Source organism: Protopterus annectens, chromosome 11.part0, assembly GCF_019279795.1.
Source record: "Protopterus annectens isolate FY-2018-M chromosome 11.part0, PAN1.0, whole genome shotgun sequence".
In the NCBI taxonomy this organism is placed as follows: Eukaryota; Metazoa; Chordata; order Ceratodontiformes; family Protopteridae; genus Protopterus; species Protopterus annectens.
In genome coordinates, this window is record NC_056745.1 from 553,113,251 (window position 1) to 553,135,397 (window position 22,147).

At 45.3% G+C, this 22,147-nt stretch overlaps 1 protein-coding gene across 1 annotated transcript in view; it reads right to left on the reverse strand.

The window, feature by feature from the left end:
* The window catches only part of LEMD3 (LEM domain containing 3), a 1,135,447-nt gene that overhangs the window by 842,352 nt on the left and 270,948 nt on the right, over positions 1-22,147 (reverse strand). The window contains exons 5-6 of the mRNA XM_044088062.1: positions 5,155-5,234; positions 4,910-5,052 (exon numbers count right to left, since the gene is read on the reverse strand). Of these exons, the coding sequence (XP_043943997.1) occupies positions 4,910-5,052; positions 5,155-5,234 (223 nt within the window). The remainder of the gene's footprint in view (positions 1-4,909; positions 5,053-5,154; positions 5,235-22,147) is intronic.

A 22,147-nucleotide genomic window follows, 5' to 3' on the forward strand; every position in this document is an offset into this window, starting at 1 on the left:
GAATTTTTTGAGCTGGTGATTGAGAGGGGAAGCGAATAGATTTGTCTGTGGCATTCCCCATTTCTTTGTGATGGTCTTGAAGATGTCCGGGTGTAGCATCCATTCGTGAGCATCCGAGGTGGTTCTGCTTAATATGTCTGCTAGAGTGTTCTCCTTTCCCGGTACAAACATTGCCTGTAAGTGGATGCTGTAGCTGAGTGCCAGGTTCCAAAGGTCCAAAGTCATTCTGCATAGGGGGTATGAATGAGTGCCTCCCTGTTTGTTGATGTACCACATGACTGTCGTATTGTCTGTCCTTATCATCAAATGGCCTTCTTTGAGAAATGGGCTGAATTTTTGGATTGCCAGTTTTACTGCCAGCATTTCTTTTTGGTTGATGTGCAGGTGTAGTTGGTCCTGAGTCCACAATCCCTGTACACATTTGTCCAGCATGTGAGCCCCCCATCCTAGGTCTGAGGCGTCTGTTGTGATGGTTTGGCTTGCTCGAGGGCTGTGAAAGGGTAGGCCTGGATTTGTCTGGCATGCTTGAGCCCACCATAGGAACTCCTGTTTTAGGCATGGGATTAGTGGTATTTCTGCTTCTAGGCTGTGCCTGTGTTGGGACCATAAATTCTTTAGGTACCACTGTAGTTTTCTCATATGCAGTCTGGCATGTGGGACCAAGATTATGCATGATGCCATGAAACCCAAGGCCTGCAGAACTTTTCTTGCTGTTAGTTTGTTCTGTTTTGTTAGTGCCAAAAAGTAAAGAGGGAGTTCTTTTTGTTTTTCTGCAGTTAGGAATGCCATTTGTTTGACTGTGTCCAATTCTGCGCCCAAGAATGTCCTTGTTTGGGATGGTATCAGTCTTGACTTTTGAAAATTGACTGTGTATCCCAGGGCTTGTAGCAAGTAAATGACCCTTTGCAAATCTGTTGTCAGCTTGCTTTTGTTGTCCGCTTGTAGCAGGCAGTCATCCAGGTATGGGTAAATTTGTATTCCCTGTAGTCTGCAGTGGGCGATTACTGTTGCCAGGCATTTTGTGAATACTCTGGGCAGTAGATAAGCCAAAGGGCAATGCTGAGAATTGATAATGCTCTGATCCTGCAAGAAATCTGAGGTATCTTCTGCAATTTTGTCGAATGGGGACGTGCAGGTATGCCTCCTTGAGATCTAGAGTTACCAGCCAACACTCCTTGCCCAGCATGGGAAGAAGTTGCTGTAGGGTCAGCATTTTGAATTTTGGGACAATGATGTATGTGTTTAAGATGGACAGGTCGAGAATAGGTCTCCAAGTTTTTTCTTTTCTTGGAACTAAGAATAGTCTTGAGTAGAATCCTTTGCCTTGTTCTGTTATTGGTACTCTTTCCACAGCTCTCATTTTTGTCAATTGTATTATCTGCTGTAGAGCTTCTGTTTTTTGATTTGGAGGCAGGTTTGGCATTCCTCTTTTGACTGGTAAAGTGTGGAAGTGGAACCGGTAACCTTGGTCTATGGTTTGTAAAATCCACTTGTCTTTTGTGACATAGTGCCAATTTTTCGAAAATAAGGCTAATTTTCCGCCTAATGGTGCTGCTATTTGCTCCCTGGTAGGCGGAATTAGGGTGAAGTCATTGTGGTTGTCTTGTTGCAGTGGTAGTGGCTGTGTCTGTGCCTCTGTTATTGCCTTGCCATTGTCGTCCTCTGTAGGCACCCCCTCTGGATTGATTTCTGCCTCTGGATCGTCTATTCCTGCCCCTTTGGGATCTTGTGGAGTCAGGAAAGGACCAATTTTTGGCAGGCCAGTTCCTGCTAAACCTTGGGGGCTGAACCTGTAAGAAATCTTTCACCGTTTGTACAGATTTTGCCTTTTCTTCCATTTTCTTCATTACCTGCTGGGCAGGTGTACCAAACAAACTGGCCTTATCCATAGGAGCATCTAATAACTTAGCTTTAACATGATCCGGTAAGGCCTGTTCTTTCAACCATGCATGTCTTCTTATCACTGTGCCAGTCATGGCTGATCTAAATGAAGCCTCCAGTGCATCATAGCCACATTTTAAAGAATGGTTACTAACCTGTTGTATGTTATTTACCATTTCTAATATAAATTTCTTATCTATAGAGTCATCAGAGGATAGCTTTTTAGTTAACTGATCAAGCATAAACTCTTGGTATTGTATCATGTGAAACTGACAGTTTAAAGCTCTAGCTGAGAGAGTAGCAGAGGTGTAAACTTTTTTGCCCCATCTATCTAAAGACCTGGATTCCCTTTCAGAAGGAATAGGATTTTTTGTTGTGGTCGAGACTACTGCCTTAGGCCCCTGGGATATGGTTTCGGGGTCTGCCAATGGGGCCTTGTATAGGTGGTGATGAGTGTCTGGCACCCTGTAAAATCTATCTGGTTTGGCAGGGGCTGGAGGTAAGGAATCGGGTGCAGTACAGACATCATTAAATGCATCGTCCACAACAGAAAGGACAGGAGGTATAGCTAAGGGCCTATGCTGTGGTAAGTGCAGAAAAGTCCTAAGTCTTTTTCTGGAATCTGAGAAATCCTGTTGTTGCCATTGGAATTGTTCTCTCATGGCATGTAAGGTTTCCCCAAAGGAGAATTCCTCTGGTGGAGAGGCAGCTGGAATGGATTCTTCAGCATCGGAGTCTTCATAATTGGAGAAAGGAGCCTCTGGCTGGTCTGTAATATCTGAGTCATCCGCAGAATCATCAGAGGAGACAGGCTCGGGGGGCTCTGCTCTAGGTCTCTTGTCTGGGGGTGAGAGGCCCTGTCAGGGTGAGGTTGAGATCCCCTAATTAAGGATATTAAATCTTGTGCCAGAGTAAGCATTTGTGAACTGGTAGTGGGCCTGGTTGAGGATGGTTTAACAGGCACTGTTGTAGAAGATTTGGCTGCTTTAGCCCTGGCAAAGGCCTTAATAGACATGGCTGCAGGAGGCCTAGCAGCACCACGTGCTGGGGTAGAAACATCCAAAGGGATGGTGTCTGATAAGTCACTAGTAACTACAGGTGTAGGTATAATTTCTGAGGCTGTTTCAAGTAAAGTGGCAGAAACCTCAGTAGTAGGCATTGATTCGGCTGTATTTTGATCAGTTTTCTCGGTTTCGGCTGAAACCGAGACACTCGCGGTTTGCTTAACCGTGGTTTCGGCCGAAACCGCGGACCGCGAGTGTCGGTCTTTTTCTTTGCGTTTTTTAACAATTTGGGTAGTCGGAGGATCCGACGGCATAATGTACGCAAAATCTGAGCCGAAAAACTGTTCAGCAAACTCCGACCGATGCCTAAGCGTTCGTCAGTTGAAGGAAGCACAGGCCGAACAGGCTGCTACGTCGTGGTCTGGGCCTAAACAAGGCAAACAGTAAGAGTGGAAATCTTTATGAGGTATTTGTTTCCCACAAGTTAAACAGTTATTGACTTTTTCTGACATCGGCTGAGGCAAGAAAGAGTCCCCAACGGGGTACTTAGCTTTAGAAGTCTTGAGTAGTATTCGGTAGTAGTAATCTCTGGATCTGACCGACCGGCACTTGCGAACAGCTTCTGCTTCGGGTGCCACGCGGCAAGAAAGACTGAGGAAAATGGCGTCGGCTGATGCCTTTATACCCGAAGACCAGCAGAGATGACGTCGGGTGAAGTGCGACATCAGTCGAAGCCGGACCCAGACTTTGGAATCCGGCCGACCGAAGGGATGCCTGACGACGGGACAACCCAGTTGTTATGACTGCAGATGCATCCATGAAGGACATCTTCTGGGTGGGGGTAAGCCATACTTACACCTGGAGTGTGTGGGGGGGGGGGGTGATGAGAGGATGACTGTGCACAGTCACAGCTGGCACAGCAGAAAGACTGTGTGATTAAGGGCACCAAAAAGCTACATGGCTGCATGGGAAATATAGGTTTTACTGGACAGCACACCCTGTATTGCACTGGGTAGTGTGTGTGTGTGTGTGTGTGTGTGTGTGTGTGTGTGTGTGTGTGGGGGGGGGTGATCAGCCTGAGTTTCAGTCAGAGGGAGAGGGAATATCACAAGACACTGGGGACAAAAAGCAATAAAAATAAAAACTAGTCTTTAAATAAGTCACTATTTGAACCAAGACGAGTCAGTGACAGTACCAACACAAGATCTGTTGCACAAGCTTTCCTCAGATAACATTTATAAGCTTGGTGCCATTTATATTGCATTCTATAATTGGCAAACACAAACAAATGTAATAAGTAAATACGTTTTTAAGTTACCACAGAGAAAACTTTTCGGTAAATATTCTCTTTAAAAGAAGGGTATACAACATAAGAAAAAAAGCAAACGTGATTTAAACTATTGCTCATATTGCACAAAATTTTGAGCAAGAAAAACAAACCATCACAACAAAATATATGAGCACATTTATGCAGTTCAAAGAACACAGATGTGCTTTATGCAGGCATACCAAAAATTAGTTGCATTAACACTTTCTGTATCATGCGGTTTGGACGCTAGTGGGAAAATCTGATGATCTGTTGAATCCTGGCAAATTAGATGCCTGATCGCCTTCATGCACACATGAAATGATTAATTTTAAACCTGTTCTATTGTCAAAAGGTTGAAACAATGATTTTTATGGTATTTGTCTTCAAGATGTAACCTTTGATGAATGTATTTTACTGGCTGTCACAGGTCATGTATTCCATTTTAAAGTTATAAGTTTGCGCTACTCTGTAGTGCCTCACAGTCCAATGAAGCCTGTTTAGAAAAAAAAGTGTCATCACAAGAGAGAATTTTATTAAAGGTGCATTGTTCTGGAACATCCATGCTGGTCTTAAGCTTTACTCTTGAAAACTACATTAAAGCAAACTAACAAAATTTGAGGCCAAAAGGTTAATAAGTTAATTTTAGAGACACAACCCCCAAAATCTGCACTTTAAACCACAGCATAATGAACAAAGTAGTACAAAATGAACTTACAAACAAGTAATAAAAGCATCCTATGAATGACTGTAACAAAAGCTCGCTGAAAACGACAAATTAATGGCATCTGTGGGCGTGTTGATTCCAGGTATTTCACATCTGATACATCTGTTAACTTTTCTGAGGTGGCACCAATGCACCTGGGTACAAATAAAATAATTTCAAAACACTTACTCTGGTTTACAGAGACATTATCTACAAAAATATGCATTTAAATGTTTCTATTACTATTCCTCACTTACCTAATACCTACATCATCTTTACTATCTAGAATGCACTGGATCGATGCATTAAACATATCTTGACCTCTAACAACTGTACTCTGTAAAGCACAAAAAGGGGAAAAAGTCAGTAACTGTGCAGTAAGTCAAAAGTTATACATACAGCTTTATTCAAAATGGAAAACTTAACATAGTTAAGTCCATGGAGTGAGGAGAAAAAAAAAACACATGGCATATATATGTGTTAGGGCACCAAGTTTAACTGTAAACCTTTGAGAGAGAAATCAATCTGGAACAAGTAATGCTGGCTCTGCAGCACAGAGAGATGAAGCCCTGAGTATAATGAAGACAGTAACAGTTATTGATATAACCCAGGAAATGAAGAAAGCAAGGGAGGGAAATAAATAACACAAGAGTTTTGGAGCAGGGATTGGCAACGCATGTCCCAAGACAGACAGACATACAGACAGACATGCACCTCCTACAATGCAGCAGTGGAGAATTCAGATGAGCAAACGTGTGCACCTTCGGGAGAGGTATGCCTACAAAGACAGCATCACCCACAGAATCAGGTGTTAAGCACTCATACCGCCACTGCTTCCCCACCCCTTGATATGACCATATATCCATGCATAAAGGAACTTTAGGACCTCAAGGCAAAAACCTCTCTGATGGCTGCCTGGCACACGCTCCCAATAAAAGGGAGAGGAAGGGTAATAGCAGCCGAGGCTTGATATCAGAATGCACTGAGGTGAAAACTGGCTTTTAATGTCATAAATCACACTAATGAACATTGCAGCTGCCAGCCCAGAGGGTTTTTAAAAGCAGTCATTGCTCTGCTGCAAACTAATGCAGGTTCTGTGCTGAACCCACGACATGGAGTAGTGTAAACTACACGAAAGCTCTGCTGCTCATAGTTTTCTGAGCATGAAACTCCTGCAATATTACTCTGCAAAACATATGGGTAATCAAATCACACTGAAAGAATGTATGAATACATATAGCACTGTAACAAGCCAAACTATGTACAAAGAGATGACTCCAAGTCATTCAGCACCAATGAGTTTTTAGATATAGTAAGTTCAAATGCCTCCATTCATGACCATCTCTGCCCACCAGCTAAGCCATATGCAGAAAGTACAGTTTTGTACCTACCATAAATGTAGATGTCCGATAGATATGCAACTGCAGTCCTGACATATGGGTTGTCCTGCCTCAGGCAGCCCTTCGGTCGGCCGGATTCCAAAGTCTGGGTCTGGCGTCGGCTGATGTTGCCTCCTCCCCCACGTCAGAGCGGCTGGGGTATAAAGGCATCCACCGACGCCATCTTCTTCAGTGTTTCTTGCCCCAGATGCCAGGTGCCCTCCAAGGAAGGCTAAATTTTGTGAATGGATAAAAAAAATTCCAGACATGCACAACAGTAATAAACAGATACACCATAACAGATATCCCCAGCTAATTGAGGAAAAGGGGGGAATGGACCCAAAAGGAATAATGCAGAGGGGTAGGAGGGAGGGAAAACCTGACTGCAGAGGGGTAGGAGGGAGGGAAAACCTGACTGCAGTTGCATATCTATCGGACATCTACATTTATGGTAGGTACAAAACTGTACTATGTCCTTCAAGAATGCAACTGCCGTCCTGACATATGGGTTGAATACCATAGCCAAGCTGGGGGTGGTAGGCTCTAATTAAGGTATGGTGTAGCTTAAAAGGCCCTGCAGGACTGCCGAAGCAAAGCCTGCTCGGGATCTGGAGTAAAAAGGCAGGTTGTAGTGTTTGGTAAATGTATGCACGGAGCTCCATGTAGCAGCCTCTAGAATGTCCTTTGTAGCCACTCCTCTTAGAAAGGCTGTGGATGTGGCTATAGCTCTGGTGCAGTGTGGCCTAATATTGGCTGGCACACCTTTTCCATGGAAAGAGTAACAGAATCTGATGCAGTGTCCAATCCATTTTGAATTGGTTTCTCATCAAGGTTTGTTTGCTGTCTGCTTATATAAGGCAGTCTTCCAGGTAAGGGTATATTTGAATCCCCTGGAGCCTGCAATGTGCAACTACTGATGCCAGGCATTTCGTGAATACTCTGGGCGCAGTAGATAAGCCAAACGGCAATGCTGAGAATTGATAATGCTCTGACCCTGCAAGAAATCTGAGGTATCTTCTGCAACTGTGTCTGATTGGGACATGCAGGTATGCCTCCTTGAGGTCCAGAGTAACCAGCCAAGACCCCTTGCCCAGCATGGGAAGGAGTTGCTGTAACGTCAGCATTTTGAATTTTGGCACAATGAGAAAAGTGTTTAGAGCGGACATTCCAGTATAGGCCTCCATTGCTTTTCTTTTCTTGGAACAAGGAACAGTCTTGAATAGAATCCCTGGCCTTGTTCCTGAGGAGGAACCTTTTCTATTGCTTTTATTTGTAACAGTTTTGAAACTTGTATGAGTGCCTCTGCCCTTTGATTGTGTGGCAGGTTTGGCATGCCTTGTCTCGTTGGTAGAGTATGGAAGTGGAACCTGTAACCCTCATCTACTATGTCCAGAATCCATTTGTCCTTGGTTAAAATGTGCCAGTTCATTGAGAATAAGGATAATTTTCCGCCTAGAGGTGCTTCTCTTTGAGCCCTGGTCGGCGGTGTGAAAGTCAAGTCATTGTGATTGTCCCTGTGGTGCAGCTGAACTCCCTGTGCCACTTCTCTGATTTGGTGGTTGCCATTGGCGGCCCCTGTAGGAGCCTCGGTATTGCCCTCTACCTCGTGCATGCCTGTTTTTTCCCCTTTGAAACTTGTCGGTGTCTGGAAAGGACCAATTCTTTGAAGGCCAATTCCTGCTGAATCTGGGTGGCTGAAAGTACAGTTTTGTACCTACCATAAATGTAGATGTCTGAGAGGTATGCATCTGCAGTCCTAACATATGGGTTGTCCTGCCTCAGGCAGCCCTTCGGTCGGCCGGATTCCAAAGTCTGGGTCTGGCCTCGGCTGATGTCGCACTTCACCCGACGTCATAGCTGCTGTGAATTGGGTATAAAGGCATCAGCCGACGCCATTTTCCTCAGTGTTTCTTGCCCCAGATGCCAGGTGCCCTCTAGGAAGGCTAAATTTGGATAAATGCAAATTATTCCAAACAGTAGAGAGCAAACAAAAATAAACATGTATATACATATATACAAACAAATACACCATAATAGATTCCCCCAGCTAGCTATAAGATGGGCAAATACTCTAGGAGTACCACAGAGGGGAAGGAGGGTGGGTAATCCTGACTGCAGATGCATACCTCTCGGACATCTACATTTATGGTAGGTACAAAAAGTACAGTTTTGTACCTACCATAAATGTAGATGTCCGAACTGGATAGCATCTGCAGTCATAACAAGTGGGTTGTCCTGTCGTCAGGCAGCCCTGCAGTCGGCCGGATTCCAAAGTCCGGGTCCGGCTTCGGCTGATTTGGCACTCCACCAGACGTCATCTTTGTTGGTCTTCGGGTATAAAAGCATCAGCCGACGCCATTTTCCTCAGTGTTTCTTGCCCCAGATGCCAGTAGCCCTCTTGCAGGCTAAAATTTGGATAGATGCCAATGTTTCCAAATAGATAGAGGTAAACACAACAATAACCATGTATGTACATATATACAAACAAATACACCATAAAAGACTCCCCCCCAACAGCTAGCTATTAGGAGGGTAAACACCCTAGGAGTACCACAGAGGGGAAGGAGGGAGGGTAATCCTGACTGCAGATGCTATCCAGTTCGGACATCTACATTTATGGTAGGTACAAAACTGTACTATGTCCTTCATGGATGCATCTGCAGTCATAACAAGTGGGTAGAATACCATAGCCAATTAGGGGAGGAGGATAAAAGTAGATTATGGTGTGTTTAGGATCCCTTGCAGTACAGCAGTGGCAAACCCTGCTCGGGATCTGGAATATAGAGGCAAATTATAATGCTTGGCAAATGTATGCACGGAGGTCCAAGTAGCCGCCTCAATAATGTCTTTGGTTGCCACTCCTCGTAAGAAGGCTGTGGTAGTGGCTGTTGCCCTTGTAGAATGAGGTCTTATGTTCTGTGGAATCGGTTTTCCATGGAAGGAGTAACAGAATCGTATGCAATTTCCTATCCATTTGGAGATTGTCTGTTTGGAAATAGCTTTTCCTTCCCTTCCTGTTGCATAGGCTACAAAAAGTTGGTCAGTCTTTCTGCTATTTTTGTTCTGTCCAAGTAGTAGCGTAGCTGTCTATGCACATCCAAGGTATGCAGTATTCTTTCCCCTCTGTTTTGTGGGTTGGGAAAGAAGGTAGGTAAGTGGATTGCCTGGTTTAAAGACACTCTGGATACCACCTTGGGCATAAATGTAGGATTAATCCTCATGGACACTCTATCTTGGTGGAAGATCAGGAAGGGTTGCACTGCCATTAAGGCCTGTAGTTCTGAAACCCTCCTTGCTGAAGTAATTGCCAGTAGGAAAGCAGTTTTCCATGACAGGTGTTGGAGGTCTGCTGTTGCTGCTGGTTCAAAGGGTGATAGTGTTAATTTTTCTAGTACAAAGTTTAAATCCCAAGCTGGTAATGGTGGTTTCCTTGGAGGTTTTACATTCTTGATTCCTCTGAGGAACTGCCTGAGCAAAGGGTGCGAAAAACAGGTGGATCAAAGCTGTATTCTGCTGAAATAGCTGATGCATGTATCTTGATGGAGGAGTAGGACAGGCCTGAATGAAGAAGTTCGGCCAGATACTCCAGAATGTTAGGTATATCTATGTTTGACACATCTTTTCCTCTTTCCGTACTCCAAATGACAAACCTTTTCCATTTTCCAGCATAGTTCCTTCTTGTTGAAGGTCTGCGTGCTTCAAGAATAATGTCTTTAACTCTTTGGGAAAGTTCTGAATTAGCTGCTGCTATGTGATGTTCCATGCAGTCAGTTGCAACGTTTTAGGTTTGGATGTATGATGCTGTAGTTGTTCTGAGTTAACATCAAAGGCATCAGGGTATTGGCCACATATTGTTCGAGACATGCTCCTCAGTAGTGGGTACCAGTGCTGTCTTGGCCAGTTTGGAGCTATCAGGATTATCCTTGGACGTTGATTTTTAGTACCTTGTGTATCAAGGGAAGAGGTGGGAATGCATATGCTGTTAGGCCTTTCCAGTTGAAGGAGAGCGAGTCCACTTTCCATGCTAGTGGGTGGAATGTCCTTGTGCAGAATTTTCTGAGCTGGTGATTGAGAGGTGATGCGAATAGGTCTATCTGTGGCATTCCCCATTTCTTTGAGATGGTGTTGAAAATGTCCGGGTGCAGCTTCCATTCGTGGGCATCCGAAGTGGTTCTGCTTAATATGTCTGCTAGAGTATTGTCTTTCCCCGGTACAAATATTGCCTGTAACTGGATGTTGTAGCTGAGTGCCAGGGTCCACAGTTCCAAGGTCATTCTGCATAGGGGTATGAATGAGTGCCTCCTTGTTTGTTGATGTACCACATGACTGTGGTGTTGTCTGTTCTTATCATCAACTGGCCCTCTTTGAGAAATGGTTTGAACTTTTGGATTGCCAGTTTTACTGCCAGCATTTCTTTTAGATTGATGTGCAGGTGAAGTTGATCCTGTGTCCACAACCCTTGCAGCGTTTGTCCAGCATGTGGGCCCCCATCCTAGGTCTGAAGCGTCTGTTGTGATGGTCTGGCTTGCTTGACATCTGCGAAAGGGTAGGCCTGGGTTTGACTGGCATGCCTGAGCCCACCATAGGAACTCCTGTTTTAAGCATGGAATTAGTGGGATTTCTGTTTCTAGACTGTGTCTGTGTTGGGACCATAAATTCTTTAGGTACCACTGTAGTTTCCTCATATGTAGTCTGGCAAATGGAACCAAGATTATGCATGATGCCATGAAGCCCAAGGCCTGCAGAACTTTTCTTGCTGTTAACTTGTTCAGTTTTGTTAGTGCCAAGAAGTAAAGAGGAAGTTCTTTTGTTTTTCTGTAGTCAGGAATGCCATTTGTTTTACTGTGTCCAATTCCGCCCAAGAATGTCCTTGTTTGGGATGGTATCAGCCTTGACTTTTGTAAATTGACTGTGTATCCCAGTGCTTGTAGCAAGTAAATGACCCTTTGTAAATCTGTTGTCAGCTTGCTTTTGTTGTCCCCTTGTAGCAGGCAGTCGTCCAGGTATGGGTAAATTTGAATTCCCTGTAGCCTGCAATGGGCGATTACTGATGCCAGGCATTTTGTGAATACTCTGGGCGCAGTAGATAAGCCAAAGGGCAATGCTGAGAATTGATAGTGCTCTGATCCTGCAAGAAATCTGAGGTATCTTCTGCAGATTGGTCGAATGGGGACGTGCAGGTATGCCTCCTTGAGATCTAGAGTTACCAGCTTAGACTCCTTGCCCAGCATGGGAAGGAGTTGCTGTAGGGTCAGCATTTTGAATTTTGGGACAATGATGTATGTATTTAAGGTGGACAGGTCGAGAATTGGTCTCCAACTTTTTTCCTTTCTTGGAACTAGGAATAACCTGGAATAGAACCCCTTTTCCTTGCTCTGCTGTTGGCACTCTTTCCACAGCTCTCATGTTTGCTAACTCCATTATCTGGCGTAGAGCCTCTGTTTTTTGATTTGGAGGTAGATATGGCATTCCTCTTTTGACTGGTAAAGTGTGGAAGTGAAACCGGTAACCTTGATCTATGGTTTGTAAAATCCACTTGTCTTTTGTTATGTAGTGCCAGTTCTTTGAAAATAAGGTTAATTTTTCGCCTAGAGGAGCTGCTATTTGTTCCCTGGTAGGCGGATGTAGGGTTAAGTCACTGTGGTTGTGCTGATGTAGTGGCAGTGGCTGTGTCTGTGCCTCTGTTGTTACCTTGCCACTGTCGTCCTCTATAGGCACCTCCTCTGGATTGGTTTCTGCCTCTGGAACGTCTATTCCTGCCTCTTTGAAATTTTGTGGAGTCAGGAAAGGACCAATTTTTGGCAGGCCAGTTTCTGCTAAACCTTGGGGGTTGAACCTGCAAGAAATCTTTAACAGTTTGAACAGATTTTGCCTTTTCTTCCATTTTCTTCATAACCTGCTGGGCAGGTGTACCAAACAAACTTGTCTTGTCCATAGGAGCATCCAGCAACTTAGCTTTAACATGATCCGGTAAGGCTTGTTCCTTTAGCCATGCATGCCTTCTGATCACTGTGCCAGTCATGGCTGATCTAAATGAAGCCTCCAGTGCATCATAGCCACATTTTAGGGAATGGTTGCTAACCTGTTGTATGTTATTTACCATCTCTAATACATATTTTTTATCAAGAGATTCATCAGTGGTTAGTTTTTTAGTTAACTGATCCAGCATAAACTCTTGGTATTGTATCATGTGAAACTGACAGTTTAAAGCTCTAGCTGAGAGAGTAGCTGAAGTGTAGACCTTTTTACCCCATCTGTCTAATGACCTTGCTTCCCTTTCAGAGGGAATAGGATTTTTAGCTATGGTCGCGGCTACTGCCTTGGGACCCTGGGATATAGTTTCTGGGTCTGCAAGTGGGGCCTTGTAAAGGTGGTGATGAGTATCTGGCACCCTGTAAAATCTGTCTGGTTTGGCAGGGGCTGGGGGTAAAGAATCTGGAGCGGAGCAAACATCATTGAAAGCATCATCCACCACAGAGAGAACAGGAGGTATAGCTAAGGGCCTGTGCTGTGGGAGGTGGAGAAAGGTCCTAAGTCTTTTTCTGGAGTCTGAAAAATCCTGTTGCTGCCATTGGAACTGTTCTCGCATGGCATGCAGGGTTTCCCCAAAGGAGAATTCTTCTGGTGGGGAAGCAGCTGGAATGGATTCTTCAGCATCAGAATCTTCAAAATTGGAGAAGGGAGCCTCTGGCTGGTCAGTAATGTCTGATTCATCAGCAGAATCATCAGAAGACACTGGCTCAGGGGTTCTGCCCTAGGTCTCTTCTCTGGGGCTGAGAAGCCCTGTCTGGGTGAGATTGAGATCCTCTAATTAAAGAAATTAAATCTTCTGCCAAAATAAGCATTTGAGAACTAGAAGAGGGCCTGGATGTGGGGGGTCTAACAGGCACTGTTTTAGTAGTCTTGGCTGCTTTAGCCCTGGCGAAGGCCTTAATGGACATGGCTGCTGGAGGCCTAGCAGCACCACGTGCTGGGGTAGAGACATCCAAGGGGATGGTGTCTGATAAGTCAACCACCGTAGTGGGTAAAATTTCTGAGGTCGATTCAAGAGTTGTAGCAGGGGCCTCAGTTGTAGGAGTAGGTTCAGCTGTACTTTGATCAGTTTTCTCGGTTTCGGCCGAAACCGAGACACTCGCGGTTTGCTTAACCATGGTTTCGGCCGAAACCGCGGACCGCGTGTGTCTGTCTTTTTCTTTGCGTTTTTTGGTAGATTGGGTAGTCGGAGGATCTGACGGCATAATGTACGCAAAAACAGAACCGAAAAACTGTTCTGCAAACTCCGACCGACGCCTAAGCGTTCGTCGGTTGAAGGAAGCACAGGCCGAACAGGCTGCTACGTCGTGGGCTGGGCCTAAACAAGGCAGACAGTAAGAGTGGAAATCTTTATGAGGTATTTGTTTCCCACAGGTTAAACAATTGTTAACTTTTTCTGACATCGGCTGAGGCAAGAAAAGGTCCCCAACGGGGTACTTAGCTTTAGAAGTCTTCGAAGTAGTATTCGGTAGAAGTAATCTCTGGATCCGACCGACCGGCACTTGCGAACAGCTTCTGCTTGGCCACGGCAAGAAAGACTGGGGAAAATGGCGTCGGCTGATGCTTTTATACCCGAAGACCAACAAAGATGACGTCGGGTGGAGTGCGACATCAGCCGAAGCCGGACCCGGACTTTGGAATCCGGCCGACTGCAGGGCTGCCTGACGACAGGACAACCCACTTGTTATGACTGCAGATGCATCCATGAAGGACATCTGTACTATGTCCTCAAAGGATGCATCTGCAGTCCTAACATATGGGTAGAATACCATAGCCAAACTGGGGGAGGAGGCACTAAGATGATTATGGTGTAGTTAAGATCCCTTGTAAAACAGCAGTTGCAAAACCTGCTCGGGATCTGGAGTAAAAAGGTAGATTATAATGCTTGGCAAATGTATGCACAGAGCTCCAAGTAGCAGCCTCTAAAATGTCTTTGGTAGCCACTCCTCGTAAGAAAGCTGTAGTAGTGGCTGTAGCTCTTGTGGAGTGAGGTCTGATGTTTTCTGGAGTTGTCTTTCCATGAAAAGAGTAACAAAATCTAATGCAATTTCCTATCCATTTTGAGATTGTCTGTTTTGAAATTGCTTTTCCTTCCATTCCTGCTGCATATGCTACCAGAAGCTGGTCAGTTTTTCTATTGTTCTTGGTTCTGTCCAGATAGCAGCGCAATTGCCTGTGCACATCCAAGGTATGTAGTAGCCTTTCCCCCCTGTTCTGTGGGTTGGGGAAGAATGTTGGTAGGTGGATTGCTTGGTTCAATGATACCCTGGAGACCACCTTTGGCATAAAAGTAGGGTTAGTTCTCAAGGACACACTATCCTGATGGAAGATAAGGAAGGGCTGTATTGCCATTAATGCCTGTAATTCAGAAACCCTTCTTGCTGAAGTGATTGCAAGCAGGAAAGCAGTTTTCCAAGATAAGAACTGTAATTCTGCTGTTGCTGCTGGCACGAAAGGGGGGAGTGTTAACTTTTCCAGCACAAAGTTAAGGTCCCATGTAGGCAAAGGTGGCTTCCTTGGAGGCTTTACATTTTTAATTCCTCTCAGAAACTGCCTGAGTAGAGGATGAGAGAAGACTGGAGGATCCATGTTGTATTCTGCTGAAATTGCTGATGCATGAATCTTAATGGAGGAGTAAGACAGGCCATTGTGGAAAAGTTCTGCTAAATATTCCAGGATGTTGGCCATGTTTGCTAAGGATACATTTTCTCCTTTTGCTGCACTCCAAATGAGGTATCTTTTCCATTTGGCTGAACAAGTCTTCCTTGTGGAGGGTCTGCGAGCCTCCAGGATAATGTCTTTAACCCTCTGGGATAAATCTGGGTTATTTTGTTTTATGTAATATTCCAAGCAGCTAGTTGCAGTGTTTTCAAGTTTGGATGTAGGATCTTGAAGTTGTTCTGTGTTAGCAGTAAAGGAACTAGAGGTAGAGGCCATGTGTGTGTCCGAGACATACTTCTCAGTAGCGGGTACCAATGCTGCCTCGGCCAGTCTGGAGCTATCAGGATGATCCTTGGGCGATCTTCTTTGATCTTCAGTAGCACTTTGTGCATCAAAGGAAGAGGTGGGAATGCATATGCCATCAGGTTTTCCCAACTGAAGGAGAGGGAGTCCACCTTCCAAGCAAGTGGGTGGTATGACCTTGTGCAGAATTTCCTCAATTGGTGGTTGTGTGGGGATGCGAACAGGTCTATTTCTGGTAGTCCCCATTTCTTTGCAATGGATTTGAAGATGTCTGGATGCAGCATCCATTCGTGGGCATCCGTGGTAGTTCTGCTTAAGGTGTCTGCTAGTATATTTTCTTTTCCTGGCACAAAAATGGCCTGGAGCTGAATGTTGAGGTTCAGGGCTACATTCCACAGGTCCATTGCCATCCGGCATAGAGGATATGAGTGTGTTCCTCCTTGTTTGTTGATATACCACATGACTGTGGTGTTGTCCGTCCTTATCAGCAAATGACCCTGTTGAAGAAACGGTCTGAATTGCCTGTTTCACTGCCAGCATCTCTTTTTGATTTATGTGTAGGTTCAGCTGGTCTTGTGTCCATAGGCCTTGTATACACTTGTCCACCATGTGTGCCCCCCAGCCTAGGTCCGAGGCGTCCGTGGTGATAGTCTGGCTTGGGTGAGGTTTGTGGAAAGGCAGTCCTCTGTTCAACTGACAGGCCTGAGCCCACCACAGGAATTCTTGCTTCAGGCATGGGATTATTAGAATCTGGGCTTCTAGGCTGTGCTTGTGTTGAGACCATATATTCCTTAGGTACCATTGCAACTTCCTCATATGCAGCCTGGCATGCGGAATCAATATTATGCAGGATGCCATGTAACCCAGGGCTTGCAGGACTTTCCTTGCTGTAAGCTGGTTCTGTGTTGTTAATGCCCTGAAATAGAGTGGTAGTTGCTTTTGCTTTTCTGCTGTGAGAAATGCCATCTGATTTGAAGTGTCCAGTTCTGCACCCAAGAATGTTATCCTTTGGGATGGTACCAGCCTTGACTTTTTCATGTTGACTGTGTATCCCAGGGCTTGCAGTAGTTGTGTAACCTTTTTCAAATCTTGTGTTAATTTGGTCTTGTTGTCCGCTTGTATTAGGCAGTCGTCCAGGTATGGATAAATCTGAATTCCCTGAAGCCTGCAATGAGCAATTACTGATGCCAGGCATTTCGTGAATACTCTGGGCGCAGTAGATAAGCCAAAGGGCAATGCTGAGAATTGATAATGCTCTGATCCTGCAAGAAATCCGAGGTATCTTCTGCAATCTGGTCGGATAGGGACGTGCAGGTATGCCTCCTTGAGATCTAGAGTCACCAGCCAAGACTCCTTGCCCAGCATGGGAAGAAGCTGCTGTAGGGTCAGCATTTTGAATTTTGGAACAATGAGATATGTGTTCAGAGCGGACAGGTCGAGAATAGGCCTCCATTGGTTTTCTTTTCTTGGTACCAGGAAAAGTCTGGAGTAAAATCCTTGTCCTTGTTCCATAGGTGGTACCTTTTCTATAGCTCTCATCCTTAGTAAGTGGTTGATTTGTTCTAGAGCGTTTGTTTTTTTGGTTTGGTGGCAGGTTTGGCATTCCTCTCTTTTTTGGTAGAGTGTGGAAGTGAAACCTGTAGCCTTTGTCTATTGTCTGTAAAATCCATTTGTCTCCTGTAATGTAATGCCAGTTTACGGAAAATAAGGCCAGCTTTCCGCCTAAGGGTGCTTCCAGTTGTTCCCTGGTAGGCGGTATCAGAGCCAAGTCATTGCGTCTGTCCTGTGGAAATGGTAGTAGCTGGATCTGTGGCAGTACTTCTCTGGTGGTTAGGCTGCCACTGACGTCCCCTGTAGGCACCTCTGGATTGACCTCTGCCTCTTGGGCACCTATTTCTGCCTCTCTGTGCTCTGGAGGTGTCTGGAAAGGACCATGTCTTCGAAGGCCAATTTCTACTAAACCTCGGAGGTTGGACCTGTAAGAAATCCTTGACTGTTTGGACAGATTTTGCTTTTTCTTCCACCTTCTTTAGCACTTGCTGTGCAGGGGAGCCAAACAAACTTTGTTTCTCCATGGGAGCATCTAGGAGCTTTGACTTTACATGGTCTGGTAAGGATTGCTCTTTTAACCATGCATGCCTTCTGATCACTGTTCCAGTCATAGCTGATCTAAAGGAAGCCTCCAGTGCATCATAGCCGCATTTTAAGGAATGATTACTGACCTGCTGAGTGTTATGTACCAAATCCTGGAGGGACTTGCGGTCTATCGGTTCAGGAGAGGACAGTTTTTTATTTAGCTGGTCTAACAAAAATTCCTGATACTGAATCATGTGGAATTGACAGTTTAAGGCCCTAGCCTAAAGAGTAGCAGAAGTATAAACTTTTTTACCCCATCTCTCTAATGCTCTAGATTCTCTTTCAGAGGGGAGGGGGTTTTTGGCAGAGGCAGCTGCTACAGCTTTGGGGCCCTGTGAAATGGTTTCAGGATCTGCAATAGGAGCCTTATACAAGTGAAAGTGTGTGTCCGGGACCCTGTAATATCTGTCGGGTTTAGCAGGGGCCGGGGGAATCAGGAGCAGTACAGGCATCATTAAATGCATCATCCACAACTGTTAGTACTGGCGGGATGGCTAAAGGCCTATGCTGTGGTAAATGTAAAAAGGTCCTTAGCCTTTTCCTTGAATCTGAAAAATCCTGGCCCTGCCATTGAAATTGCTCTCTCATAGCATGTAAGGTTTCCCCAAAAGAAAATTCCTCAGGAGGAGAGGCAGAAGGAATGGAGTCTTCTGCATCAGAATCCTCATATGGAGAATAAGGGCCTTCTGGAGGATTTGAGTGTTCTGACTCATCCGAGGAGTAGTCAGTAGAAACTGGATCGGGGGGCTCTGCTCTAGGCCTCTTCTCTGGAGGGGGGTGAGAGGCCCTGTCTGGGTGAGGTTGGGATCCCCTGATCAAAGAAATGAGATCCTCAGCCAGGCTGAGCATTTGGGAACTAGAGGTAGGCCTGTGTGGGGCTTTAGCAGGCAAGGCCTTAGAAGATTTAGCTGCTTTAGCCCTAGAAAAAGCCTTGATAGACATAGATGCAGAGGGCCTAGCAGCTCCACGTGCAGGAGTGGATATGTCTAATGGAATAGAATCTGATAAATCCTGGGTGACTGCTACAGCAGGAGGAATTTCAGTAGCAGATTCAGCCATGCTGTGTGAAGCCTCGGCTGTCGGAGGTATGCTTTCGGCCGAAGGAAGAACCGAGGATTTGGTTTCAGCCGAAACAGAGACACTCGCGGTTGGCTTAACCGTGGTTTCGGTCGAAACCGCGGACCGCGAGTGTCGATCCTTTTCCTTACGATTTTTAGCTAATTGTGAAGTCGGAGTCTCCGACGGCATTTTGTAAGCAAAAGCGGGACCAAAAAACTCCTCCGCAAACTCCGACCGACGTCTAAGTGTCCGTCGGTTGAAGGAAGCACAGGCTAGACAAGCTGATACGTCGTGGTCTGGGCCTAAGCAAGGAAGGCAGTAAGAGTGGAAATCCTTATGAGGTATTTGTTTCACACAAGTTAAACAATTACTTACTTTTTCTGACATCGGCTGAGGCAAGAAAGAGTCCCCAACGGGGTACTTAGCTTTTTAGAAGTCTTCGGTAGTAGAAATCTCTGGATCTGACCGACCGGCACTTGCGAACAGCTTCTGCTTCGGGCACCGTGTGGCAAGAAAGACTGAGGAAAATGGCGTCGGCTGATGCCTTTATACCCAATTCACAGCAGCTATGACGTCGGGTGAAGTGCGACATCAGCCGAGGCCAGACCCAGACTTTGGAATCCGGCCAACCGAAGGGCTGCCTGAGGCAGGACAACCCATATGTTAGGACTGCAGATGCATCCTTGAAGGACATCCTGGAGGAACTCCTTGACTGTCTGTACTGATTTTGCCTTTTCCTCAATAGACTTCAACACATCCTGAGCATTAGCACCAAAAAGCTTCTGTTTTTCCAGAGGTGCATCCAGGAGCTTTATTTTAACATGGTCTGGCAGAGGCTGTTCTTTCAACCAAGCATGTCTACGTATAACGGCCCCTGTCATAGCTGCCCTACATGAAGCTTCCAATGCATCATAACCACACTGAAGAAAATGATTGCTAACCTGCTGAGTGTTATGAAACAAATCCTGCAATGCCTTTCTATCTATAGGCACAGGAGAGGCTATTTTTTTCTGCAAATCATCCATTAAGTAATCCTGGTACTGAAACATATGGAAAAAGCAGTTAAGTGACCTCATGGCAAGGGTGGAAGAGGTATAAACTTTTTTGCCCCATCTCTCCAGGGACCTAGCTTCCCTGTCCATGGGCAGAGGGTTTTTGGCCGAGGAAGTAGCCACTCCTTTGGGCCCCTGTGAAATGGTTTCTAGATCCACAGAGTGGGCCTTAAAGAGATGCTTATGAGTTTCAGGAACCCTGTAATATCTGTCTGGCTTGACAGGAGCCGGAGGGAGAGAAAGTACAGTTTTGTACCTACCATAAATGTAGATGTCCGATAGGTATGCATCTGCAGTCCTAACATATGGGTTGTCCTGCCTCAGGCAGCCCTTCGGTCGTCCGGATTCCAAAGTCTGGGTCTGGCCTCGGCTGATGTCGCACTTCACCCGACGTCATAGCTGCTGGGGTATAAAGGCATCAGCCGACGCCATTTTCCTCAGTGTTTCTTGCCCCAGATGCCAGGTGCCCTCTAGGAAGGCTAAATTTGGATAAATGCAGATAATTCCAAACAGTAGAAAGCAAAATATATATACATATATACATACAAACAAATACACCATAATAGATTCCCCCAGCTAGCTAAAAGAGGTAAGTACCCTAGGAATACCACAGAGGGGAAGGAGGGTGGGTAATCCTGACTGCAGATGCATACCTATCGGACATCTACATTTATGGTAGGTACAAAACTGTACTATGTCCTTCAAGGATGCATCTGCAGTCCTAACATATGGGTAGAATACCATAGCCAAACTGGGGGAGGAGGCACTAAGATAATGATGGTGTAGTTAAGATCCCTTGCAAAACAGCAGTTGCAAAACCTGCTCGGGATCTGGGGTATAAGGGAAGATTATAATGCTTGGCAAATGTATGCACGGAGCTCCAAGTAGCAGCTTCTAAAATGTCTTTGGTAGCCACTCCTCGTAGGAAAGCTGTAGTGGTGGCTGTAGCTCTTGTGGAGTGAGGCCTGATATTTTCAGGAGCTGTCTTTCCATGAAAAGAGTAGCAAAATCTAATGCAATTTCCTATCCATTTTGAGATTGTCTGTTTTGAAATTGCTTTTCCTTGCACTCCTGTTGCATATGCTACCAGAAGCTGGTCAGTTTTTCTGCTGGCCTTAGTTCTGTCCAGATAGTAGAGTAATTGTCTGTGCACATCCAAGGTATGTAAGTAGCCTTTCCCCCCTGTTCTGTGGGTTGGGGAAGAATGTAGGTAAATGAATCGCTTGGTTCAATGATACCCTGGAGACCACTTTTGGCATAAAAGTAGGATTAGTTCTCAGAGACACTCTATCCTGATGGGAGATAAGGAAAGGCTGTACTGCCATTAATGCCTGTAACTCAGATACCCTTCTTGCTGAAGTGATTGCTAGCAGGAATGCAGTTTTCCAAGATAACTGTAAGTCTGCTGTTGCTGCTGGTTCAAAAGGGGGAAGTGTTAATTTTTCCAGCACAAAGTTGAGATCCCATGTAGGTAAAGGTGGTTTTCTTGGAGGCTTTACGTTTTTGATTCCTCTCAAGAACTGCCTGAGTAGAGGATGAGAGAAGACAGGAGGATCCATGTTGTACTCTGCTGAAATTGCTGATGCATGAATCTTAATGGAGGAGTAGGACAGGCCATTGTGGAACAGTTCTGCTAGGTATTCCAGGATGTGTGCTATGTTTGCCAATGAGACATTTTCTCCCTTTGCTGCACTCCAAATGAGGTACCTTTTCCATTTGGCTGAATATGTTTTCCTTGTGGAGGGTCTGCGTGTCTCCAGGATAAAGTACAGTTTTGTACCTACCATAAATGTAGATGTCCGAACAGGAATGCATCTGCAGTCCTTACAAATGGGTTGTCCTGTCATCAGGCAGCCCTTCGGTCGGCCGGATTCCAAAGTCTGGGTCTGGCCTCGGCTGGTGTCGCACTTCACCCGACGTCATAGCTGCAGTTCTTCGGGTATAAAGGCATCAGCCGACGCCATTTTCCTCAGTGTTTCTTGCCCCAGATGCCAGTTGCCCTCTTGGATAGCTAAATTTTGGATAAATGCCAATGTTTCCAAATAGTAGGAGGCAAACACAAAAAATAAGCATGTATGTACATATATACAAACAAATACACCATATGAGATCCCCCCCCCCCAGCTAGCTATTAGATGGGCAAATACCCTAGGAATACCACAGAGGGGAAGGAGGGTGGGTAATCCTGACTGCAGATGCATTCCTGTTCGGACATCTACATTTATGGTAGGTACAAAACTGTACTATGTCCTTCAAGGATGCATCTGCAGTCCTTACAAATGGGTAGAATACCATAGCCAAACTAGGGGAGGAGGAAGAAGAAATTATGGTGTAGTTAGGATCCCTTGCAAAACAGCAGTGGCAAACCCTGCTCGGGATCTAGAGTATAAAGGTAAGTTATAATGCTTGGCAAATGTATGCACGGAGGTCCAAGTAGCAGCCTCTATAATGTCCTTGGTAGCCACTCCTCGTAAGAAAGCTGTGGTAGCGGCTGTAGCCCTTGTAGAATGAGGCCTTATGTTCTGTGGAGTTTGCTTTCCATGGTAGGAGTAACAGAATCTGATGCAATTTCCTATCCACTTGGAGATTGTCTGTTTTGAAATTGCTTTTCCTTCCCTTCCTGTTGC